This window comes from Thermobia domestica, chromosome 2 (assembly GCF_964235325.1).
Source record: "Thermobia domestica chromosome 2, izTheDome1.hap1.1, whole genome shotgun sequence".
In the NCBI taxonomy this organism is placed as follows: Eukaryota; Metazoa; Arthropoda; class Insecta; order Zygentoma; family Lepismatidae; genus Thermobia; species Thermobia domestica.
In genome coordinates this window covers 352743356-352767279 of record NC_137455.1, presented here as the reverse complement: position 1 = coordinate 352767279, position 23924 = coordinate 352743356, and the positions used below count along the sequence as shown (strand labels likewise).

Genomic DNA, 23924 nt, shown 5'->3' with positions numbered 1-23924 from the left:
AATAGTCATGTATCCAGACTTTACACAGAGCACACTGTACCATATCTTCGATTAAATTATGTTGACGAAGCATACAAAACCAATTTTGTTCATTGATTTTAATAGTTACGTTTGAAACATTGCTTATATGTAGCTTGGAGCATTGTAATTTGGATGTATCTACTTTTCGAGTAGAATTTTTAGTGTTCAGGTACAGTGCAGACCTAACGGACTGTCAGAAAGATTAGATCTCTCCACACGTTTGGATCTCTTTATTGCCTAGTCAATACTTTCGCACGATTTACAGATACGTTTTGTGGTTAACTTAGACTAAGGTGTGGCTAATTTCTGTCTCTTGGTTCCTTTATTTACACTAAAAGTTAAAGAATATTGCTTTGGAATTTTTGTTTTGGCTGTGCGAAAATTTGTTGAACAAACTCGATGGTAAACAGCATCAGCTGCATGTAAATCTGAAATAATTCCATTTACTCTTCCCAAGACAGTAAGCCCCCCATTCATCATTTCGCTCGTGACAAAGTTGTACAATTCGGTCCTTGAGTTCAATTGATCGAACAGTAATAACAATTGACTTCAATCTATCACTATGACGAGAATAACGAAATGCCTTTTCACCGCAAAGAATGCATATATTTGGACGCACTCGACGAAGAACGCAATTTCAAACCAGAAGTTGTATTGGAATCAACGTATTCAGCTTTCCTTTCCTCACAAATTTTAATTCTCTTCTTGTCGCAGAAGTATTTTCAGCATTCCGAATGAACTCTTAAAACTGAATGAACATTAGCACTAACAGCCCTTGCACTGGCAACACTTAGAACTCCATGAACACCCTTTTCAGTCAGTACCATATTTGTCTTACAATTATTTAAAGGATCACTGCAGAAGATGCATACAATGTTATAATGTGCATTACACGCTTCCATAGTAATATTTCTTACCTGTTAAGACACTGAATTTAAGAAAATATACTCACCACACAAAAGCACACACAAAAATAGCAAAGAAAACAACAAAGAAACTACTACAATAGTGCACACACAATCTTCTCTACACAACGAACAGAAGTCACTGACTTTCGCGCCCATTAGAGAGGAAAATAAAGAAATGCGTCAATCCTGATTTTATTACAGGGTTGGAAATTTGCAGATTTAAATAATTTCTAAAATATATTTCCAGCCCAATGTATTTCACAAAACTACAGTTTTTGAAGTCGTGTAGTCATAACTGCAATGATGAAGAACTGTTTAATTAGAAAGAAAGTTTTCTATTTATTTCTCATTTTCGTCGTCTTCTTTAATACTTGCTAAGTCAGGTGCGGGTACCGTACTTATATTGTATGAATTTATAGTTATGGTTCAACATATTAGGTATAATGTATTTGGTCCAACAGATAGGAGGTATAAACGAAATTCTTTTTCAAATCCCCCTGCCTCACAACTTTTTTTTTTTTTTTTTTGCTAAAATTAAAAATGTTGGATTTTTACCACCAAACATTTGGATGGTGGATTTTCTATATAATATTTTCTATAATGTTCTGCATGATTTCAAATTGAAATAATTTATATTCCAATTAAATTAGTCACATAATTACAGGCTGAACCGCTACTGTCGAAATTAACAAAAACAAACGACAATCTTTTTAGCGAAAATTTCAATGCCTAAGTATTTGAAGTAAATCGACCATTCCTTTTATATATTTGAGAAAATTATGTGTCAAATAACTTTCAATAGTTTTGAACCTCTCGTAGCCATAATCACAGTGTTGCCAGCCCTGATTACTGAAAAATTTGTTTCCGAATTTCAATTTTTTCCACTTTCGTCGTCGTTTTCTTCCACATTTAGTGAAACAGATACATTTGTTATACATAATCTAAGTGTATAGTTCATGCGTTTTCAAATGAGGTATAACACGTTACGATCCAACTATTAGAAGCTAAGAAATAAAATATTAAAAAAAAAACCCTCTCCGCCTTTAGCTTCCCGCCAAAAATCCAAGATAACGGCTTTTCCCCTAACATTTGGATGGCGAATCTTTGGATGTGCTACTTTCTACCTCGTTCTCCATAATTTCACACTAAAATCATTTATATTGCAATTAATTCCGATTCAGCCATAAATTTGGTCTTCGTTTACTTTACTAAAAGTGATTGCTGATGAAATGAAAGAAGTCATAGGGGATTGGATGTCCTGGACGAACATATATAGTAGCTACTGTTATGGTTAGAGATTTAAAATAGATTGTAGTAAAGTAGAAACTCTTAGGGAACAGAGCAATCAAACAATAAAGTTCTGAGAAAAGTAGACATAAAGCTTGTAATGTACACTTAATTACACGGAAATTTTAAGTTTTGACTATACGTTGGTCTAGTTTCCTTGATTTAAGCCTTTCAAATTTCATGCGTTTTTCCACTTAAAAGTATCGATAATTCAACAAGCAAGTAATTATAAAATGATAATTTAATTGAAATTCATCGAAATTTGGCCCATGACAAACACTTTACTATTTTATATCGTAAAGGTCAGAACCACCGTTATTTTAACAGACCGGTGCTTGAGCAAGTGACCGTAAAATTTCAAACTCCGATTAGTTAGAATTTTAAAACTGCTTTTATTATTACAAGTATAAACTAATTAGTCAGTAGAGAGGAGGATGTGTATCAAGTGTCAGAGTTGATAACGATGTGTTTTGGTAGGTGGTGGGTCGGATCGGGTCGGTGGGTGGTACTTCAGAGTGGGTCATTATGGCTGGTTAATCCGAGTGGTTCATGGTGGGTGGTGGTTCAGAGTGGGTCATTTTGGCTGGTGAATCCAAGTGGTTCATGGTGGGTGTTGGGTCCGAGTTTGGTCATGGTGGGTTGTGGGTCACGATTGGTGGAGGGCCACGGTGGGTCATGGTGGGTGGTGGGTCAAATTTTCATTGACCCACATTATCACTACCTGAGGTAGTTCAGTGCTCGAGGTCCCGTGTTCAATCCCCGGTGGGAGATCCTTTGAAATTGTATATGTCCTCGATATATCTGTGTTCGTTTCCCTGTCGTTCAAGGTTACTGGAATGTCAAGGTACCGAGTATTTCTAAGTATAACGAAAACAAGTTACGGAGATACTTTCGGTGAATCAGAAAAGAAAGTAGTCTGAGGCACTATATGTATATTTTTGTTACTTAATTTAAATTTGAAGTATCTCGACTATAGTATTTTATCGTGACAGATATCAGTGTGTTTCGTCATCATAAACGTGTGCAATTTGCTTCATAAACGAATGTTTTTTGATTCTTACTTTCCTAAGCAGTCTTAGCGTAGTGGCGTGAGCATTTGTTTCGTAATTCAGGGGTCCCGGGTTTGGCAACTTTGATCCGTATTGTGTGAAAAAGTAACGTGTTTAGCAAACAATTCATGAAAAGGACAAATAAGGGTCATGCTTAGGGCTAGTATGAGTCATAAATGTGTCTGAAACGATATTGTTTCCGAGCAATTATTCCGAACGTCTTCCACTATTACTACCACTGCTAGAAGTAATAACATTTTCGTTCGCCATTTCCAACACGTTCCATATATCCGTTCAACCAAACTTTGCAAATAAAAACTAATCTTTTTATATTAGTATCTATATTTTGTTCAAATATCAATATAACGCATACATAATCAAAAGTCTTTTATCCAAAGAGAGCATTTTACTGTGTATCTTGGTGAAGACAACTAATACTTAATTTCTGCTTAGGCATCAGAAGTTTCGATATTAATATTTTCCAGGAGCTGACACCTTCTGTCTCCCCTCTCGTTTCCTTTCGGACACTAATCCCTCGACCGTCTCCTTAAGCCTAACCGTTATTACTGTGGGACGTAAAACAAAGATTTCATTTACTAATCCGTCGAAAGTTTCTCTTATTTTTTCTTTTTCTTCACCTATCAACTTCAGTATGCCTTTTTTACATTGCAATAGGACGTAATATTGAGATCTTTAATTTTCAGTAATAATAATAATAATAATAATAATAATAATAATAATAATAATAATAATAATAATAATAATAATAATAATAACGGTATTAAAATTTTTAAAGTTACCCTAAAATTAGACAAAACTTATAAGTCGGGGTTTTGGGAGGGTGTCTGGGCCACCTGGATACACCTCTGCAACTACCAAACTTTTATCTCTCTACCCTAATAATTTATCCCTCTACAAGCAACGTTTTCTTCGACTCCTCCCTGGCCAAGTCGGAAGAGCACGTGCCTAGTAATCAAAGGGTTGGAGGTTCTACCCCCGTAGTGTACTTTTCTTGCTTTTTAAAGTGCTTTTTAGACTCACCTTAATGTAAACAAATTACGCATAAAGGCGATTTAACATATTTTCGGGGAGTAATTTTCCCTTACAGTATGGGGAAGAACATACCTAGAACATAGTAGGTATGTTCCTCACGTATATGTCAGGCATGTTCCTAGGGGCGACAATAGACTGTGACTACCACTTGCTGTCTGTGATATTTCTCTCTCACAGGGACATAAGGCACATACTGGGCATATTCCCATGTACCTGAGGTAACATCATAGGCATATGCTTGCTATGCAATTGTGCTGTTAGGGTTAATATAAGTGAACAGTAAGGCACATAATGAACTAACTTTTAGGATATGCAGAAACTATTAAAGCTTTGCTATAAAAATACCCGCACAGACCATAATACGTTCAATGAGCTCCGAAATACAAAGTAACAAAATAGCGTGTGAGATTCAGTCTACAAAGGAGTTGTTACTTAAAGAATGGATATACACTATTTCGAGAATCGAGATAAAACGAGAAATGTTTACGATAATTTTCGTCTCGTCTCGATTTCCATCACCAAAGCGAGACGATAATTTGAGTTAGCCTTGTCCAGCCTTCAATGTAAAATGTTAACTCTCGTCTCAATTTTGTTGTTTTGTTTCAGAAACGTGATGAGAAATTCTTCTCCTCGTAAGCAACACTAAACAAAACCGAAATATTCTTGCCAAATGTTACATTTCTCGTTGGAATGTTATTTCCTGAGCGATAATAAGCTCCTAACTTTTAATCTTCTATAAGATAATAATGATTACTATTAGTTTATTATCATTATTATTACTGTTATTGTTCCTGAAGATTTGATAGTTCAAGTATTGAAACATACCTGTATTCAAATATCAGAAGAAAATAAAACGTGTGACATCGCCCATCAATCGCCATCAATAATTCTAAAGTAAAAAAAAAAGTACTGGTCGTTCGTGGATCCGATTCAATTGGACTACTTTCAGATTACTGGTGGAGCGCCTTGACCACTTACCCACGATTATTACACAGCAATTGATTTGTCTTTAGTTTGTTTACAAGTACAATACACGCACCATATTTGACTCAAAATAAAGGAGTTTTGTATTTTGATTTTAAAAAATCTGTAATGGTGATAATTTAGTGAATGCAGTGATATGATGCCCTCCGAGTCCTCAATTACATATTCCTGTGTTTTGCCAATCAATCTGACTATTAACAAGTTACTGTTTTGAGTGAACAGAAAAGGCTCTTTATTTAGGTGAGCCGAAAGAAGTAACGCTTTAGATGAGTGGTGCCCTCCCCGCTGGTCTATTGGTTAGCACGTGCGCCTTTGGTGTACGGGGTCCCGGGTTTGATTCCCGGTGGGAGAGCCTTTGTGATTTTAACTCTCCTCGATGTTTCTGTGTTCGTGTCCCTGTCGTTCTAGATCATTGGAAAAGGAAGGTAAAATGAGCAAAGCAAGTAAAATTAGTAATAAGTAGTTCAAGTTTCTGAGGCACGTTCGGTGAGTCAGTTAACTTTTAAAAAAGTGGTTAGAGTTGTAGTTTTTCTAATCTGGTGGCCCGGGTTCGATTCCCATTTCGCCGTTTAACATTTGTAAAATGTTTTATTTACAAGGCTGAGCTCCAATTGGATGCTGCTAAATGAAAGATAATCTCCAGTGGAGAAATTCAGTGATGATGTAATCCTGGAAATAAAGGAAGGAAAATGAATGGAGAAAACGAGTTACAGTGTTAATTCTATCAATGATTCTATATTTGATATAAACAATTAATTTTGTTAATTTTTAAATTGTTGTTTATTGACACTGTATTCTCTCCTTTTTTCTTTGTGTCTCAATGTGTAAAATATCTCAAATGCTATACAAATCATGAACTCTTAGTATTTTTTAAATAATAATAATAACTCAACTGGAAATATATAATTAAACAATCTGCTTGGAAGACGAGATCACTGTTCAATCCCGTACCAACTGAGAAAAGTCATCAACTCAATATATAATTTCTTGTGCGAGTAACTAACGTGTGTCGTCCTTCATATGATTCTCGGTATAGTTATGTACGTGAGACACAAACACTAGTAATGTTTAAGCTCCGATTTCAAACAGTGAATGTTGTCTGATATAGCTTCGATGTTGAAACTACAAACATGAAACCACAAAGTGTAACCAACCAAGCTCAAAGTAATTACTGACGTTTGTAAACAAAATGTTGCTATATGTAAATATATCAAAGTAGCTATACTATACTTTTTTCATGATTTTCAAACACCATAAAAGTACAACGTAGTATAAAAGTATTCTAATAACTGGTCTGGTTATTTTACTGTAATTGTGTTAGTTATCTTCTTCAGAGGTTATTTTTCTTTTTGTATTTGAAATTGATTTGTTGCGTAAGTTGCAAAATTCAAATCCTTTTCTCAGCTCAACTAATGTCATTTCCATCATATTTTAGAATATCATCAAAACTATTAGCTTTCCTCTTTCTAAATTCACTTTATCATATATTTTCATTACATCACTTATCGCCACAAACAAAATCTATTTAAGAAGTGTCAGACAGGGCCCATTTAAGGGTGTTAGGGGGGTGTAGCCCCCAGACCCCGAGCTTCAGTGGGTCTCTGTGCAATTGGAAATTTTACATTACGTTTCCTATACATTTCGTTCTAATCTAATTTCAAAGATTTTGTATTTTATATATACTACATATTAATAAAAGTATTTGCAGGAATTGTCAGTTCAATTCTTCCTCACTTAACTTGCTTTCTTTGAATTGTATTTTGTTTTCAGGTTAAGATTAAATTAGTATTTTCGCAATTATATATATATATATATATATATATATATATATATATATATATATATATATATATATATACAGGGTGCGGCCCGTAAAACCGGCCCGTAAAGTGAAAACATAAAATGAAGTGTAATGTATTGAATATGATTAACTACAACACATAAATGAAATGCAATGTATTGAATATAACTACTCACCTTCACAGCAGGTGCTGAAAGTGTCCTCCGCCCACTTCAACACACATGTGAGCACGATTGAGGAGATTCATATATACCCTTGCCAGTCCTTGTGTTGTAATACTATTGGTGACATCCTGGATCCTGGTCTTGAGTTCTTCAATTGTGTGTGGATTTGTTTCGTATACTCTTCCCTTTAACAGTCCCCATAAGTAAAAGTCACACGTGGACAAGTCTGGTAACCGAGGAGGCCACAAGCTTTTGCTGAATGTCCTCTCTGGTGTAAACATCTCATGCACAAGGGACAATGATGCAGCTGATGTATGGCATGTTGCACCGTCCTGCTGAAAGTAACATAACTGACGCTCCTCTTCGGTCAAGTGTGTATAAAACTCCTCCAGGATTGCCATATACACGTCACTGTTCACTGTCGTCTTAAAGAATATGGGCCCAATAACGCGTGTGACGGAAATGGCACACCAAACACCAATCTTCTCATCATGCAAGGGTACCTGGTGGATTGCGTGTGGATTTTCTGTCGACCAATACCGGTTGTTTTGGGAATTTACGTATCCAGACAGGTGGAACCACGCCTCGTCACTCATGATGAGCATTAGTGGATCCAAGAAACCACTGGCAACATTGCTCAACAGCCATGAGCAGAAATGCACCCTCTTCTGCAGGTCAGGCTCCTTCAATTCTTGCACAACACTTATCCGGTACGGTTTTAACTTCAGTCCCCTTAAAACACGTCTGCAACTTCTCTCACTCGCATGAACCTGTTGACTCAATCTCCTGGTTGACTTTCAAGGGCTTGTCATTATCTCCTCCACCTGCATCTTTAATTCAGGTGTGCAGACAGATGGTCGTCTGTTCCTGGGAGCATTTTGAACCGATCCTGTACGCCGCCATTTTTCAATTAATTCCTGAATGGTGCTTTTTGCTGGCACAGAACGTCCTGGATTTTTTTTATTTTTTTATTTTTTTTACCGGCTAGCCAAAGCGGCTAGGAACCTATAAGAGGGTTATGCCCTCTGTGAGGTGAGTGACGAAAAGGATTATAGGTGCGAGGTACAGTTGGTGGTCTATGCGCTTTATTGAAATTATTTATTATTGCGTCTTACATTAACTAATTAACAAAAGGGCGTAAGGAACTTTGATCCTTACCATTATGAAAGAAAAAAAACATACATATATATAGCAAGTGATAACAATAACAAATAACTGAACGTAAATGGAAAATATATAATATAAATAAAAATATACTAGAGAAAAATTTATATGAGGATATACAAGCTAAGTAGAACAAAATAATATAGATGATTACTGAAATTTTGATATGTTTGTAATGAGGATGAAGAATGAGGCGAGGTGCGAAGCACAGGACAACACGTGGGTTTTGTTAGTCAGACAAATGAAACTATCTTCTGCCTAGGGGCATCTCTAGGCGATGATGAGAAACAGGGGGGGAGCCCAAGTGAGTAAACAAAGGTAGTTACTGTGCATGATATGATGGGTGAATGAGCGGAAGATGTGCATCAATAATGTAGTCAGAAATGAGTAAGAGCGAAGGATCTCTCGGAGGTAAAATGTACTGATAGAGTGTAAAAAGTAGAGTCAAGGGGGTATGGTAATAACGTTGTGGTGTGGGATTCAAAGCAAGGTATCGCATAGTATCATGAAGTAAAGGGTGCTGGGTTTGGAAGCGTTTGTTGATGTAAGTGAGACGTAGTTTTTCGAGGTAATACTGTAATGTGGGGAAAGTTATGCGTTGGTATAGTTCCTGGGTGGGGCTAGGTAATTGGACACGGAAGGCTATGCGGAAAGCGTGTCTTTAAAGGATCAAAAGTTTCTGGTAGAATTTAGCTGATGCAGCTATCCATGCAGTGAATTCATATGTTAAAGTTGGCCGTAAGAAAACTTTGTATGTATTTAAGATTGTCTGTGCGTTAAGTCCCCATGTCGTGCCAGTTAAACGTTTCAGTAAATTGAGTCTATTATATGCTTTCGCCGTGATAGTTGCAAGGTGTTTGTTCCATGTTAAGTGACGATCGTAAGTAATTCCGAGATAGGTGACTGTGTTACTGAGTCGAATAGGTTCATGATCTACATGAAGTGAGAGATGGCGAGGATTTCGACGTACATTTGATCTTCGACGTGGTGGTAGAAAGACAATAGCTTGGGTTTTAGCCGCATTTATGGTAAGTTTCCAAAGAGTACACCAGGAGGTAAAGCGGTTAATTGCAATCTGTACGACATGGTTTATTTGTTAAATGGTGTTACATAAAGCAAGGAAGGCGGTATCGTCAACATACTGAAATAGATGGATCCTATCGGGAAGCCTAGGCATGTCGGCAACATAAAGTAAGTAAAGTAATGGGGACAAGGCCGAACCTTGTGGTACGCCTGAGAGTAGAAAAATAGGGTGTGACAGGCTGTTGTTCACAGAGATGTATGCGAGGCGGTTGGAGATGAAACTGTAAATGAAACGAATATATATTATTGGCAGCTTTAATGCATGGAGTTTGTATATGAGCCCAGTATGCCACACTTTATCAAAGGCTTTTTCTAGATCGAATAGCACCAGACAGGAAGGTTGAACTGAATTATATTGCTGAGTGATGAGTGACGTAAGTCGGAGGAGCTGATCGTTTATAGAGAATGATGGTCGGAAACCTGCTTGTGTGAAAGGAATAAGATTGCGATTGGTCAAATACTGATGTAAACGTTTAACTAATATGCGTTCCAGGATTTTGCTAAATGTAGAAGTTAATTGTATGGGACGGTAAGAAGCTACATCCTGTGGCGGTTTATTAGGTTTAAGGATCATTAGCGTTTTTGATGTCTTCCAAGAGACTGGAAAGTATCCAGTGCGGAATATGAAAGTATAGATATGCGCAAGTAAGACTAACAGACTACCAGGACATTCTTTAATGTGTCGATACGTTATATTGTCTAAGCCAGGGGCTGTATTTCGTTTGTTGTGAACGACTTTAGTGATCTCTAGTATGGTAATCGGCATTGTTATGGGTGAATTGGCAGGTAGTGCATGGTGAATATTCGGTTGAAGTTGAGGTGAACGTCCTGGATTTTTTTTAATGCTAGCCAGAGGCTAGCATCCTTTAAGAGGGCTACACCCTCTTTTAGGGAAGGGAGTTGAGAGAAGCATTAGAGGAATAAGGTATTGGTGGTTGGTCTATGGGCTATTATTTATTATTATTTAACTTTATTATTAAACATATTATTGGAAGGACATTATGATCTTTGCGATCATAATCATATTTGCAGGTAAACTGGAACATTAAGCATAGTTTAGACATGATAATAAATACTACATATAATATGCGACACATACGTAGAGAATACTACAGTACCTATAATTCATAATATAATAAAATGATAAAGAACAACACAGATTATAGCAAGTTTGAGAAATCAGACAACAATTATAAAGTGAAGTGATAGATAAGCGGTATTTGGAAGGCATGATGAAAATGAGAGATGAGATGAGGTGCACTTGACGCCACAACACGACAAAGAATTGTTAGAAAGACGAATGCAGTTATCTTCTGCCTAGGGGCTGCTCTAGGCGAATGGAGACATGGTGAACCCTGTTAGTGAAATGAAGTCACTGTGCGTATGATGGGAAGATATGCGGTAGATGTATATGCAAACGATAGTCTTCGAGAATCTGTTGATCGAGATGGTCTGGAGGTACTGTGTAACAATATAAAGTAAAGAGAAGGTGAAGTGGAGTATGATAGTATCGTGCAGGAGATGAGTGAAGCGCAAGATGATGCATAGTTTCAAACAAGAGAGGATGGTGATGTGTGTAGCGTTGAGTAATGAATTTTAAGCGGAGAGTTTCGAGGTGGTAGCTGAGGATAGGAAATGATATTAAAGAATACAGATCACGAGTTGGACTGGGAAGAGAAATCCGGAAGGCGATGCGGAAGGCATGTCTTTCAAAAATGGCTAATTTCTGGTAGTATGAGGAAGAAGCGAAAATCCAAGCTGGAAACCCGGAAGTAAGAACTGGGCGGAGGAAGGCCTTGTATGTGTTGAGAATTGTATGTGATGAAAGACCCCAGGTTGTGCCTGTTAGCCGTTTCAGTAGGTTGAGGCGGTTGTAAGCTTTAGTTTTGACGTGATTGAGATGCGGTTTCCATGTTAAATGATGATCGAATAGAATGCCTAGGTATGTTACGGTTCGGGTTGGAACGATGGCTGTGTTATTGACATGGAGTGACAAAAGAGATGGATTCCGATGGATTTTGGTACGTTTACGGGGCGGGATGAATACAATAGCTTGGGTTTTCGTGGCATTAATCTTAAGTTTCCATTTAGAACACCAGTGGGTGAAGCGATTGATGGCTATTTGTAATGAATGATTGATGTGGTGAATAGATTTGCCAAGTGCGAGAAAGGCTGTATCATCAGCGTACTGAAACAGATGGACTCCAGTAGGAAGATGTGGAAGGTCTGCAACAAAAAGGATATATAAGAGTGGAGAAAGTGCAGAACCTTGAGGAACACCGCACATGGGAAAAATGGGATGTGATAGCTGTTCGTTGATGGAAATATAAGAGATACGACAGACAAGAAAATGATAAATGATGCGAATGTATGCCATCGGAAACTGAAATTAAATGAGCTTATAAATTAGTGCCAGATGCCAAACCTTGTCAAAGGCTTTCTCAAGGTCGAAAAGGACGAGACACGATGGTTGAATGGAGTTGTAGTGATTGGTTATGAGCGTTGTTAGGCGAAGGAGCTGATCATTAATGGAGAACGAGGGACGGAAACCTGCTTGATCAGTCGGAAGAAGTTGGCGATCTAGTAAATATGGATGGAGGCGTTTCACAAGAATGCGCTCGAATATTTTGCTTAATGTGGAGGTCAACTGAATAGGACGATATGAAGAAACATCAGACTGTGGTTTGCCAGGTTTGGGAAACATAAGTGTCTTCGATACTTTCCAATCCGTGGGGAAAAACCCTGTGCGTAATATAAAGGTATAAATGAGGGCCAGAAGAGTGAGTAATAGAGCGGGGCTTTCTTTAATATGCCGATAGGTAATCGAATCGAAACCTGGTGAAGTGTTGCGTTTGTGCTGAATAATACTGGTGATTTCCGAGACTGTGATAGGATTGGTAAGAGCATGATTGGGGACTGTGTGAGAGATATGAGGTTGAAGTGAAGGACAATTAAGATCTACTTGATCGACTGGATGAGGAAGGGTGTCGGACTCTGAGGGTGTGAAGATGGTTTGGAGATAGGCTGCAAATGCATTTGCTTTTTCGGTATCGGAATGTAATGGCCTATCGTGTAAGAGAATAGGATATGGAGTCTTAGAGTGCTTGCCACAAAGAGAATTAAAGCGTTTCCAGTAGCGAGTAGGATGAGTTGTATCGGAGAGTTGATGACAAGTTTTAACCCACTGGCGTAATTTGTAAGCAGAAATATAGTTGTGGACCGTTCGTTGAAGTTGGTGATGAAGTCTTAGAGCTTCTGGGTTTCTGGTGCGAAGAAATTCGCGGTAAGATTGGCGTGATCGACGGACTAATGCGAGATATTGTGGTGGTAATTTGGGACGGTATGGTATTGATTCAGATTGAGGAATATAAAGTGCAGATGCCTGTTGGATGAAAGTGGTTATGAGGTTAATCCTATGTGAAAGTTCGTCTGGTGTAGTAGGGGGTTCGGAATCGGCCAAGGTGTTTTCGAGATAGGTGCGATATTGAGGCCAGTTGGCTATGTCGTAACGGAGTGATATACGTGGTGAAGGTGGCGAGTTGACAGAAGTCAGTCCTGAATGATAAATGAGCTTGATGGGTGCATGATCACTGCCCATTAAGTCGAGAACATCAATAGTGCAACGATTAATTATGGTATTTGAGACTATTGCTATATCTGGAGTGGTATTACTGATAGGACGAGTAGAGCGAGGAAGATTGAGAAGACTGCCTGTGGTATGAACTGTGATGAAATCAGTAAAAGAGGTTTGATCGGCATTTGAACGACTATGGAAGTTGACATCGGCCAAAATAATGAAGTGCTTATACGTATGTGAAATGTTTGAGAAGAAGGCATGAGGTATAGGAAGGCCGGGACGCACATAGATAGTAGCAAGAGTTATGGCGATATTACGGAAATACAATGTGGTGATAAGATATTCAGGGAGATGTAAGACAGGACATTTGTGAGAACGGAACGGAATGGTATGCCGGAAACCTATTGCAGCTCCACCATTGGCTCGGAGGGCTGGCATAGGGTTATCGTAGCGAAGTAATGTGTAACGAGATATGGAGCAGAATGAAGTCGGTTTGAGAAATGTTTCATTCAGGAGGAAAGCTGTGACTTGTTCTTCTAGTAAGAGTGTTTCGAAGACTACTTTGTGTTTAAGAAGAGATCGGATGTTGAGAAATAAGAATACTATATCCATATTGGGCATAATTATACTGATGTTTCAAGGCGAGTGGTGTGAAAGTGGACATAGTTATTAGAGTAGGTGGCGTGTAATGATACATGAAATGTAGATTTCGCAGCGGAAATAATTTGTTGCAAAATATGCTGGCGGTGAAAAGGGTGAATGTTTTGTAAAGTAAGAGAAAGGAATTCTAGTAATTTACTAACTGTGACGGGATCGTCAACGGAGTAATCAGTAGAAGTGGATGATTCAGCGGTTCTCTGAGGAACAACAAGTTCGGGGTGGGACTCTTGAGCAGAAGGTTTGCCTTTACACTTGTAACTATAAGCTGGATGTGGTTCGGTGCAAGTAGGACATTTCGGGGGCTGTGTCATGTTTGTGCAAGCACGAGTTTGATGAGGTCTAGAACAAAAGCCGCAAACAGTAGGATTTTTACAGGCGGATGTGTGATGGGAGTTGTACTGTTGGCATTTTTCACAGCGTAGCGGTAAAGGTGCAGACGATCTAGAAGGCTCAACACGGTGTCGACGTTTATAAATATATGCTCCTTGAGATAGCAAATTGTTAATGGTGTCTTGAGAGGGCGTGAGTATACGCACCATATAGGTGGCACCAGCATTGTTTTTGATGCGAACAGCTTTATGAATAGTATGCCCTTCGTATTGGAGCTCTTCTTGAACCTCCTCATCGGTATACGTCGGGTCGGCCCCACGAACGACAACGGAAAGTAATGGAGGCCGTTTCGGTGGAGGCTCTTGTTTGCGTTTAACAGAGTTAAGGGATGTAAGAGTAGCTTGCTTCCCAAAAATTTCAAAGGATGCTTTATTCCGAATCAAGATCGCGAAATTAGGATCCGGTGATTTGAGTATCATGCCGTTGCGTGTTTTGATGACTTGTGACAAAGGAGCACTCAGCAGATACTTGCGTAGTTGAATAGTTACGAATTTCTCGTTACTATACTTTGAATCAAAATTTTGTAGCAGAAATGAGTGAAGTATCGGATGAGTTGGTGAGGAAGAAGGAAGATGAGATGAACGATTAATGTCTGTCGGCTGGGCTTCCATGTCAGAAGTATCGGCAACATTATCTCTATGTTGTTTCTTTGCCGGGTGTCGAGTCTGTTTAACGGAATCAGCATAGAGCTGTTGGCTATGTGGTGATCTGGATCTCGTGAAGACGTTAGAAGTTGTAGAGGCAGTAGAACTGCCTGACTGTGTACGCTGTCTGTTGCTCAAATCCTTCCGCTTGGCAACTTTCGAAGCCGAAGCAGAGGGAATGGCAAACACAGGAGGAAGACCGTGATGACGTCCATCCACCGAGGATCCAGTAGTACCAGGAGGATTAGCCATAATGGAGAGCCGTGAGCCGAAACAATGAAGCAATGAATTGTGATGTGAAGTATGAGTAAGGTGGGACAACCCGTTTGGATAGTTGTCCAGGTGGGGCAACTCCCCTGGCTCGATCTGTGGATCCGGCTGCCCTTGGCTAGATAAGTCTGACAGACGGATCGTGAGAAAGAGACAGAAGGTGAGGCCCAGGATAAGGAAAAGGAAGGTTTTTCCAAAAATCGTCACCATATAACTAGCAACGCTTCAGAGCACAGCTCTGGGAAAGTGATGTATCAACGTCCTGGATTTTATTTTGCTAGCCGACTACGACTAGCACCCGTCCAAAAAGTACCGCCCTTTATATCGGGAAGTGGGGTACAGGGAATAGCTAGGAGTGGAGAACGATGGGTGGGTTTCTAGAGTTTCATTCAACTTTATTAAATCTTATATTTTACATAGCAAATTATAACTTGGTAGCAGTTATTTATTCATTCATCATAGGAGCGGGGAAATAATTACATCGTGGAGAGTTGTGGACATTATGGCCATTAACCATAATCATTATTGAGGTGGGATGATGGTGAGGGGCACTAGACATCACATCATCGGGTTGTGTTAGTAAAACAAATGCAGGTTATCTTCTGATTCGGGGGCAGCTCCGAATCTGATGAAGACAGTGGGAAGCCCTTGTAGAACAGTAGGACTACTGTGCAAATGATGGAATGATGCATGGTGGGGCTGTATCGGTGATAAAATCATTGATGAGAATGAGATCGGGGCTGTCAGGGGGGAGAGTATAGCGGTATAGTGTAAAAAGTAATGAGAGGGGAGAGTGACGGAGTTGAGTGTGGGGTCGGATGAGAGCGCACTGATGCATTGTATCGAAAAGCAGAGGATGGTGAAATTGATATCGTTGTGAGATGTAGCGAAGACGTAATGTTTCGAGGTGGTATAGGATGTGCGGAAAAGGTGTTTGATTGTAAAGATCTCGGGTAGGACTAGGAAGGCGAATGCGAAAAGCAAGACGAAGAGCATGTCTTTCCAGGATTTGCAATCGAGCGTAGAATGATGGGGCGGCCGATATCCAGGCAAGAAAGCCATAGGTGAGGACGGGGCGTAAGAACATTTTATATGTAGTAAGGAGTGTGTGGGCAGTGAGTCCCCAGGTAGTTCCGGTTAGGCGGCGCAGGAGGTTAATTCGATTATAGGCTTTCTTACAGATGGTCTTTAGATGAAGCGACCATTTGAGATGCCGGTCGAAGGTGATGCCAAGATAGGTAGCTGTATTCTGTGGTTGCAAGGGAACATGATCGACATGAACGTGAAAGATAGCTGGATTGCGGTACACTTTAGTTCGTTTGCCAGGCGGAAGGAAAATGATGGTTTGTGTTTTAGCGGCATTGAGTTTGAGGCGCCAGTATCTGCACCAAGAAAGAAAAGTATCGATAGCTGTTTGTAATGTACGGTTAATCTGATGAATGGTTGGGGCAACAGCAAGAAACGCCGTATCGTCAGCATATTGATAGAGATTGATGTTGGGAGGAAGATTAGGAAAATCAGCCACATAGAGCAGATAGAGGAGGGGAGAGAGTGATGAACCTTGAGGAACGCCGGAATGAAGAAAAATGGGATGCGATAAGTGGTTGTTGATGGAAACATAGCTAAGGCGACAAGTGAGAAAATGAAAAATAAAACGGATATAGCAGAGAGGAAGATCAAAGGAAAACAGTTTATAGAGAAGACCAAGATGCCAAACTTTGTCAAAGGCTTTTTCTAAATCAAATAGAACTAAACAGGACGGTTGATTGGAGTTGAACTGATTTGTAATGTGAGTGGTTAAGCGAAGGAGTTGGTCATTAATACTGAATTGGGGACGGAAGCCTGCTTGGTGAAGTGGAATGAGATTACGTACGGAAAGATGGAGGTGAAGACGGGAGACGAGGATACGTTCAAGTAGTTTGCTGAAAACGAGTGTAAGCTGTATTGGGCGATAGGAAGAGACTGCATGAGGTGGTTTGTTAGGTTTCAAGAACATTAACGTGATAGAGGTTTTCCAGGGTGTTGGTAGGAATCCAGTACGCAGTATAAACGTGTAGATGGTAGCCAGAAGGTAAAAGAGGACATAAGGTGCTTCTTTAATATGGCGGTAGGATATGCGATCGGAACCGGGTGCAGAGTTTCGTTTGCCACGGAGACTATGGTGAATATCTTCGACGGTAATAGGTGAGGTAAGGGCAGAATCTGGAGGGAGAGTGTGAGTGGAATGGGGTTGGAGTGCAGGAGAAGAAAGCTGTAACCTGTCTGTAGGGTGGCGACGCAAGGTAGGATCAGGAGGGAGAGGAGTAAAAATGTCTTGCAGATAAGAGGCGAAAGCGTTAGCTTTGCTGAGATCATCTTGGAGTGGCTGATTGTGATCAAGAAGTGGATAGGAAGTACAAGAGCTTTTGCCTGTTAGTCGGTGAAATCGCTTCCAGAATTTGGAAGGATGAGATGTGGTACTAAGTTGGTTGCAGGATTTAATCCACTGACGGCGTTTATAGGCGACAAGGTAGTTATGCACTATCCGTTGATATTGGCGATGGAGGCGGAGTGCTTCGAGGTTGCCAGTACGAGTGAAATCTCTAAAATGTTGGCGAGAGCGATGGATGAGATGAAGATACTGTGGGGAAAGAGGTGGACGAAAGGAATGAAGAGTGCTCTGAGGAATATACTGTGCAGAAGCAGTATGAATGGCGCCAGTTATAGAATCAAGAGAGTGATACATTTCGTCTTCTGTTGTAGGAGGGGTGATACAATCTAACTGTGTTTGTAGGGAAGTGCGGTAGGCAGACCAGTTAGCTTTGTCAAAGCGAGGTACAGTGCGAACTAGTGGTGCTGGACTAGGAGTGCGTTGCGGAGTAGGTGTCAGAGTGAGAAGAATAGGGACGTGGTCACTGCCTAGGGGATCTAACACTGTAAGAGTATGCCGGGTGAGTAGATTGGAGGACGTTATGACGATATCGGGTGTTGTGCCACTTTCAGGGCGTGTGGGTTGTGGTAGATCGTGAAAGAAACCTGTAGTATGGGTAGTGAGGTAAGTTCGAAAATGTTCCTGTTGACGGGCAGTACGACTGTGAAAATTAATATCGGCTAAAATGACATAAGTATGAAAATGATCAGAGTTATATTGAAAGAAAGGATATGGTATGGGGTGACCAGGGCGAACATAAATTGTAGCAACGGTGATGTTAAGGGTTTTGAAATATAACGTAGTGATGAGATGTTCGGGAAGAGGAGCCAGATAAGTAGAATGCTGTCGATATGGAATGGATGGTGAAAAGCCGATGGCAACACCTCCGCATGCTCGACGAGCGGGTGCGGTATTATCATGGCGAAGAAGAGTATAACGTGAGATGTGCGGGTTTAAGCGAGGCGTAAGATGGGTTTCATTTAGCAAAAAACAATGAATATTTTCCTCTATCAGAAGCTGTTGGAATAAGATTTTATGTTGCATGAGTGATCGAATGTTGAGAAACAGGAAATGAAGTGCCATGACTAGGGGAGAGAAAAGGAAGATAGAGAAAGTTAGACTTCCGTCTGGAGTTTGTCCGAGTGAAAGTAAACTGTTTGTCCTGAGTATGTGGCGTTGAAATTAATGTGGAGAATATCCTTAGCAGCCTGTTGAACTTGATGCAATATATGATGGCGGAGAAGTGGATGGATGTTCTGCAACGTAACAGTGATAAATGACAGGAACTGCGTAATTGTGATAGGCTGATAAGCGTCTGTAGGTGGTGGGAGAGTTTGGGTAGCGTGTGGTCGTAATGGAACAGTTAATTCAGGTTTGAACGGATCGGCGGTTGGTCTTGCCTTGCATTTATAACTGTAAGTAGGATGATCTGTCGCATTACAAGTGGAACAATTGGTTAGTGCATTTTGAAGGTTTTTGAAGGTTAGTGCATTGACGGGTGTTATGAGGCCCTGAGCAGAATCCGCATTTTAACTGATTTGGACAAGAACTAGTAGCATGTGCGTTGTAGGCTTGACATTTTTCACAGCGCATGGGTAGCGGTGAAGGTGATTTAGATGGTTCAACGCGGTGTTTCTTGCGGTAGATGAATGCTCCATTGGAAAGCAAGGAGTCAATGGTTTCTTTGGATTGGGTTAAGACCCGAACCATGTAGGTGTTTCCGGAAGCATTCTTAATGCGGATGCATTTGAGGATGGCAAGGCCGTCAAGACGAAGTTCTTCGGTGATTTCGTCATCTGAGTAAGAGGGATCGACACCTCGTATCACTACAGAAAGCGCAGGCTGTCGGCGTGGTGGAGGCGGTTGTTTGGATAGACGAGGTGCCTGATTGATGATCTTAGCTTGTTTGCCGAAGATTTCAAATGAATAGGTATTGAGGAGATGTTTGGCGAAGTCTGGATCAGTTGTCTTGATTATGATGCCTTTCTGAGTGTTGATGAGTTGAGTGATTTTTGTGCGTGGTACATACTTGACGAGGCGAAGATACAGAATTTTCAGACTTGGTACTTGGAGTCATAGTTAGTCAGAAGGAAAGAATGAGTTTGAGGCTTCGTGTTGCGTTCCAGAGAGTCATCGTCCATACGAGATCCTGAGGATGAATGTGAAGATTCGCTGAGGGTATGATGACGTTTGGCCTTTGGTGCATGAGATAGATGAGCATGTTGATCGTCATGAATGGGTGGCCCAGTATCATTGGAGCGTTTTGAGCGGTCCTTCCTCATAGCTGACGAAGCAGCCGAAATGGAAGTGTCCGCAGAAATAGGGATCCGAAGAAGCTGAGGCCAGGATGATACAAACCAACAGATACAACACAAAGTGCTTAGAAAAGGTAGGTGTGTAGGTAAAGACCACCCATTCGGATAGTGGCCAGGTGGAGAGAAGCCCCAGTGTAAAATCTACAGCAGCAGTTGCACTCCACTAGATTAGTCTTACAACTGTTGCTTGATATTTGCTTTGAGCAACTCTCAGGATCGTGGAAGGATGATGCAACGTCCTGGAAATTTCTCCCGATACAAATTCTTTGTTTTCACAAAAGATCCAGTGAGAATGAACCCTTCAACAAAGGCAACACGCTCGGGTATCGAATACGGCATTATCACACACTGACACTCACCCGGCTTAACACAACGAGGCCTTTTTCTCAACTGGTTTCGACAAGTTTCACTGGCTGCGGCTGCACGTGACTGCTGCAGGTCACGTAAGTCGACCCGACCTCGACACGCCATCTCTTGGTAGGAAGGTAGATTATTTAAGTGTTGCCAAAAACACAATATACCAGAATATTACGACGGGCCGGTTTTACGTGCCGCACCCTGTTATGTATATATATATATATATTTACAGTGGCGGCTCGTGAGTATATGATATGGTAGTGCCAAAACGTACATAATAAAAATGTATTTCCGTAAAAAAAGAAGAAGAAAAAGAAGTAATGCAAAGGCACAAATAACATCATTTTAGAATTATTTTCTTACATTGTAACATTATATATATATATATATATATATATATAATGAAGCTGTTTGTGCCTACATTAAACTTACTATAAACATAATGCAAAATGAATAGTTTTTAACTTACCTAGCATGTGGTGACTTCTGTTAAATATAAGAAGATGGGAGAAGCCTAATGGGAGCGGTAAACAAAGTCCATCCGGCGATTCTTCTGTTTGGCAAATAGGTCAATGACCTTCCCATTGAAATCACTTATATCGTTCACAAAACTTTTCTCACACGATAACATTCCTAAAGCACTGAGTCTTTCCTCTTTCATACTGTTCCTGAGGAATGTCTTTATCCTCTTCAAGGCAGAAAAACATCTTTCAGCCTCAGATGTAGACATCGGCATTGTGACTAGCAATTTTAACAGCTTTATAGTTTCACTAAATGATTCACGCAAACCGTCTTCGATGAGTAGAGACAAAAGTGGAACAGCTCCAGAAATAGTTTTTAGCTCTTCCCTTTCATACAGCACTGCAAGTTCATTCTTCAGTATATTCTTTATTAAAACAGGATACTTGTCTACCATTTCACTAAGGTATTCGTCAGGGAATCTTACGTGATAGTTGTCAAATTCTTCAACTAGGAATAGGTTAGTAGCTATGAGATGACCAGAAAATTCAAATCTATTTTTAATTTCCACTACTATTGTGTCACACACTTCCATCGCATCTCTTTTCATGGTGTCTAGTTCTTTATTATCAGTGCGTGGCCTTTTTGATGGAATGTTATCAAATTCCAACTCATTCCGAACTTCCTCAATTATAAGATCAATTTCCCCCCTTACTTTCTGAATGCCCATTTCGAAATTGTGAATTTGTTCCCTGACTTTAACGGGATCTGTGATTTTCTTCTGCAACTGTGAAAAAATTATCTCAACGTGAGGCATGATTCTATGTAAAAATGTTAGCCAGAATACAAATGTGCGATCTTGAAGCCTCAGTTTATATGCTCCAGCTTGTTCAATGGTACTGTGCAATTTAATGTCTTCACTGTTTTCAATTGTTTCCATTACCTCAATCAGTTCTTTTCTGTACTCATACACTACATTTACTCCACGCGAATGAAAGTTCCATCTGGTTTGTGATGTACGAGGCAGTCTTCTCTGTACAACAGCATCGAGGATTTTTGTTCTTTCCGTTGATTGTGAAAAAAATGCGCATATCCCAGACAAATGTGCGAAGAAGATACGAGCATGGCGGTTTATTGATGCTGCACGAGACATTATGAGATTAAATTGATGCGCATAACAGTGGATGTAATTTGCATTGGGATATTTATCTTTTATGATTTTTTGCACCCCATTTGTGCATCCACTCATAACCGAAGCACCATCAAAACTTTGTGCTATTAGTTTCTCTGGATTATCGCTGAGCAAGGAATCCAGTTGGTTTAATATGCAATTTGCTATTGCACGAGCACCATGACCATCGGGATTTACAAAATTCCAGAATCTCTCTACTGGGATTCCTCCAACGATATACCTCAGTACTAAAACTAACTGAAACTGGGTAGATATATCTGTTGTTTCATCAGCTATAATGGCAACGTAATCCACACTTCTGATTTCTTTAGCTACTTCATCATGATACACTTGTAACATACAGGAAAGCAGTTCGTTTTGTATTGTTTTTGACGTGCCTTTGAACACGGATGACTGACTTAGGTGGCTTTTCAAATCTTTATCCAGTTCTGCACTGAAATCAATTAATTCTCGAAAGACACCTTTATTTGAAGAGTCCTCAGACTCATCATGCCCCCTTAATGCAAGTTCTAAAGCTCCGCAGAAACGAATGCAGTTTATAATCAAATTCAAAATGTATGTTTTTATTTACTTGTTCATTATGCCTAACTATGGACTGATGATATTGAGAATCCAGCCGAGCTTGGATATTTGTCTTCCCTAACAAAGACAAACTTAGTACATTGTTCAGATGTACTGCTGACTTTTCATGTTTTTTAATCTTATCCCAAATATGCCAGATACTAAGTCTGGGACGCCAGATTTTGTCCAGCTTGCGTCCCCCCCAAACAACATACACGGAAAACAGAATAAAGCATTGGCTACATCACAACCACAAATCCAACTGTTTTTCAAATATATGTTCATGTTAAATTGACGCAATCTTTCCTTATTACGGATCACTTGCTTAACAGACAATTTTAAATTAGGCATTGGCCTTCCTAAATTTTTAACACTTAGTTTGTCGTCATATGATAGGGATGAAAACGGAATTTTCAGTAAATTACTTACCGCATTCATCGTTATGTATTGTCCTGGTTTCACGGAAAGTACTTATAAATACGAAGAAAGAAGAAAACAACTCTACACTTAATTACACACCATCAAAAACTCGCAAAAATATATAATTCGCAAGTTATACACACACACACCACATTCAACACCCAAACACTCATGCGCACAATGTGTTTTTATCTATTACCGGGGGAAAAAGCATACCTGCGTTGACAACACAATAACGAAAAAAACTCCAAATCAATTTTTTGGGAGGGTCAAATCCAGATGGTACATATTGATATGTAATAAGTAGCTAGTTTGGAAACACTGCAATAGATACAAGTGAATTAGGAATCACGTGTTGGAATTCCAGGCGACTGTAGCTCCGAAACAATGCCCCCTCTCCTAGCGAAACAAATCTCCCGCTTCGAGCCACCTTCAATCGTGGCACAAAACGCTAGGTATTTCTCCGTACTTTTCTCCTGCTCTCCAACTAACGAGCATGCGCACAAACCATTTTTAGAACAGTCGGGAGAGCAACGTAGAATTTGGCACGAACAGAGTAGAAAGATATGTACTGCTAGCGCGCGACCACCGCGCAACTCAAACCAGCATCTCGTGAGCAATGATGACGTTGCAAGTAAAGTACTGTGCGTAAAATTGAGAAATGTATTTAGCAAGAGGCAAATTATATTATTTATATTATTTTGTTGTATTATTTGTGGTAGTGCCATGGCACATTGGCTCCCCCCCAGCGGCCGCCGCTGTATATATATATATATATATATATATATATATAAAGAGTCATTATTCTTCGTGTTATCCTTTGATATAGCTTATTTGGAAGTAAGATCGATGAAACAATAGTGGAATTTGATGTCTTGGGGACTTAAACGAAATGAAAATAATCGATTATTAGTCTTAAAATCACATAGTAACACTAGATGGTGTTGCGGAGAACCACAACATACATAATTCAGTGCAACATGTAAACCTATACCTCGGTAGACCAACCCTAGCTCCTACTTTCAAAACTTTTTTTTCAAAGGAGGAACCACTGGACAACTCCACCGAAATACAAGTTTACTTTTGCACTACGGGTAATGGAGCAATTCTACTTTCCAAAAATAATAACTTTAATTCCTTTTATCTTATTCCTAA

At 39.7% G+C, this 23924-nt stretch overlaps 1 protein-coding gene across 1 annotated transcript; it reads right to left on the bottom strand.

Moving 5' to 3' along the window:
- Positions 1-20651: 20651 nt before the first annotated feature.
- LOC145679583 (zinc finger MYM-type protein 1-like) lies at positions 20652-22127 on the bottom strand. Its single transcript, XM_081750160.1, has one exon. The coding sequence runs from the start codon at positions 22125-22127 to the stop codon at positions 20652-20654; it is 1476 nt and encodes a 491-aa protein (XP_081606286.1).
- Between the last annotated feature and the right edge of the window lie 1797 nt (positions 22128-23924).

Bases quoted from the DNA above. Each gene is read 5' to 3' on its own strand.
- LOC145679583 (XM_081750160.1), bottom strand. From the start codon at position 22,127: ATGTTACAAGTGTATCATGATGAAGTAGCTAAAGAAATCAGAAGTGTG.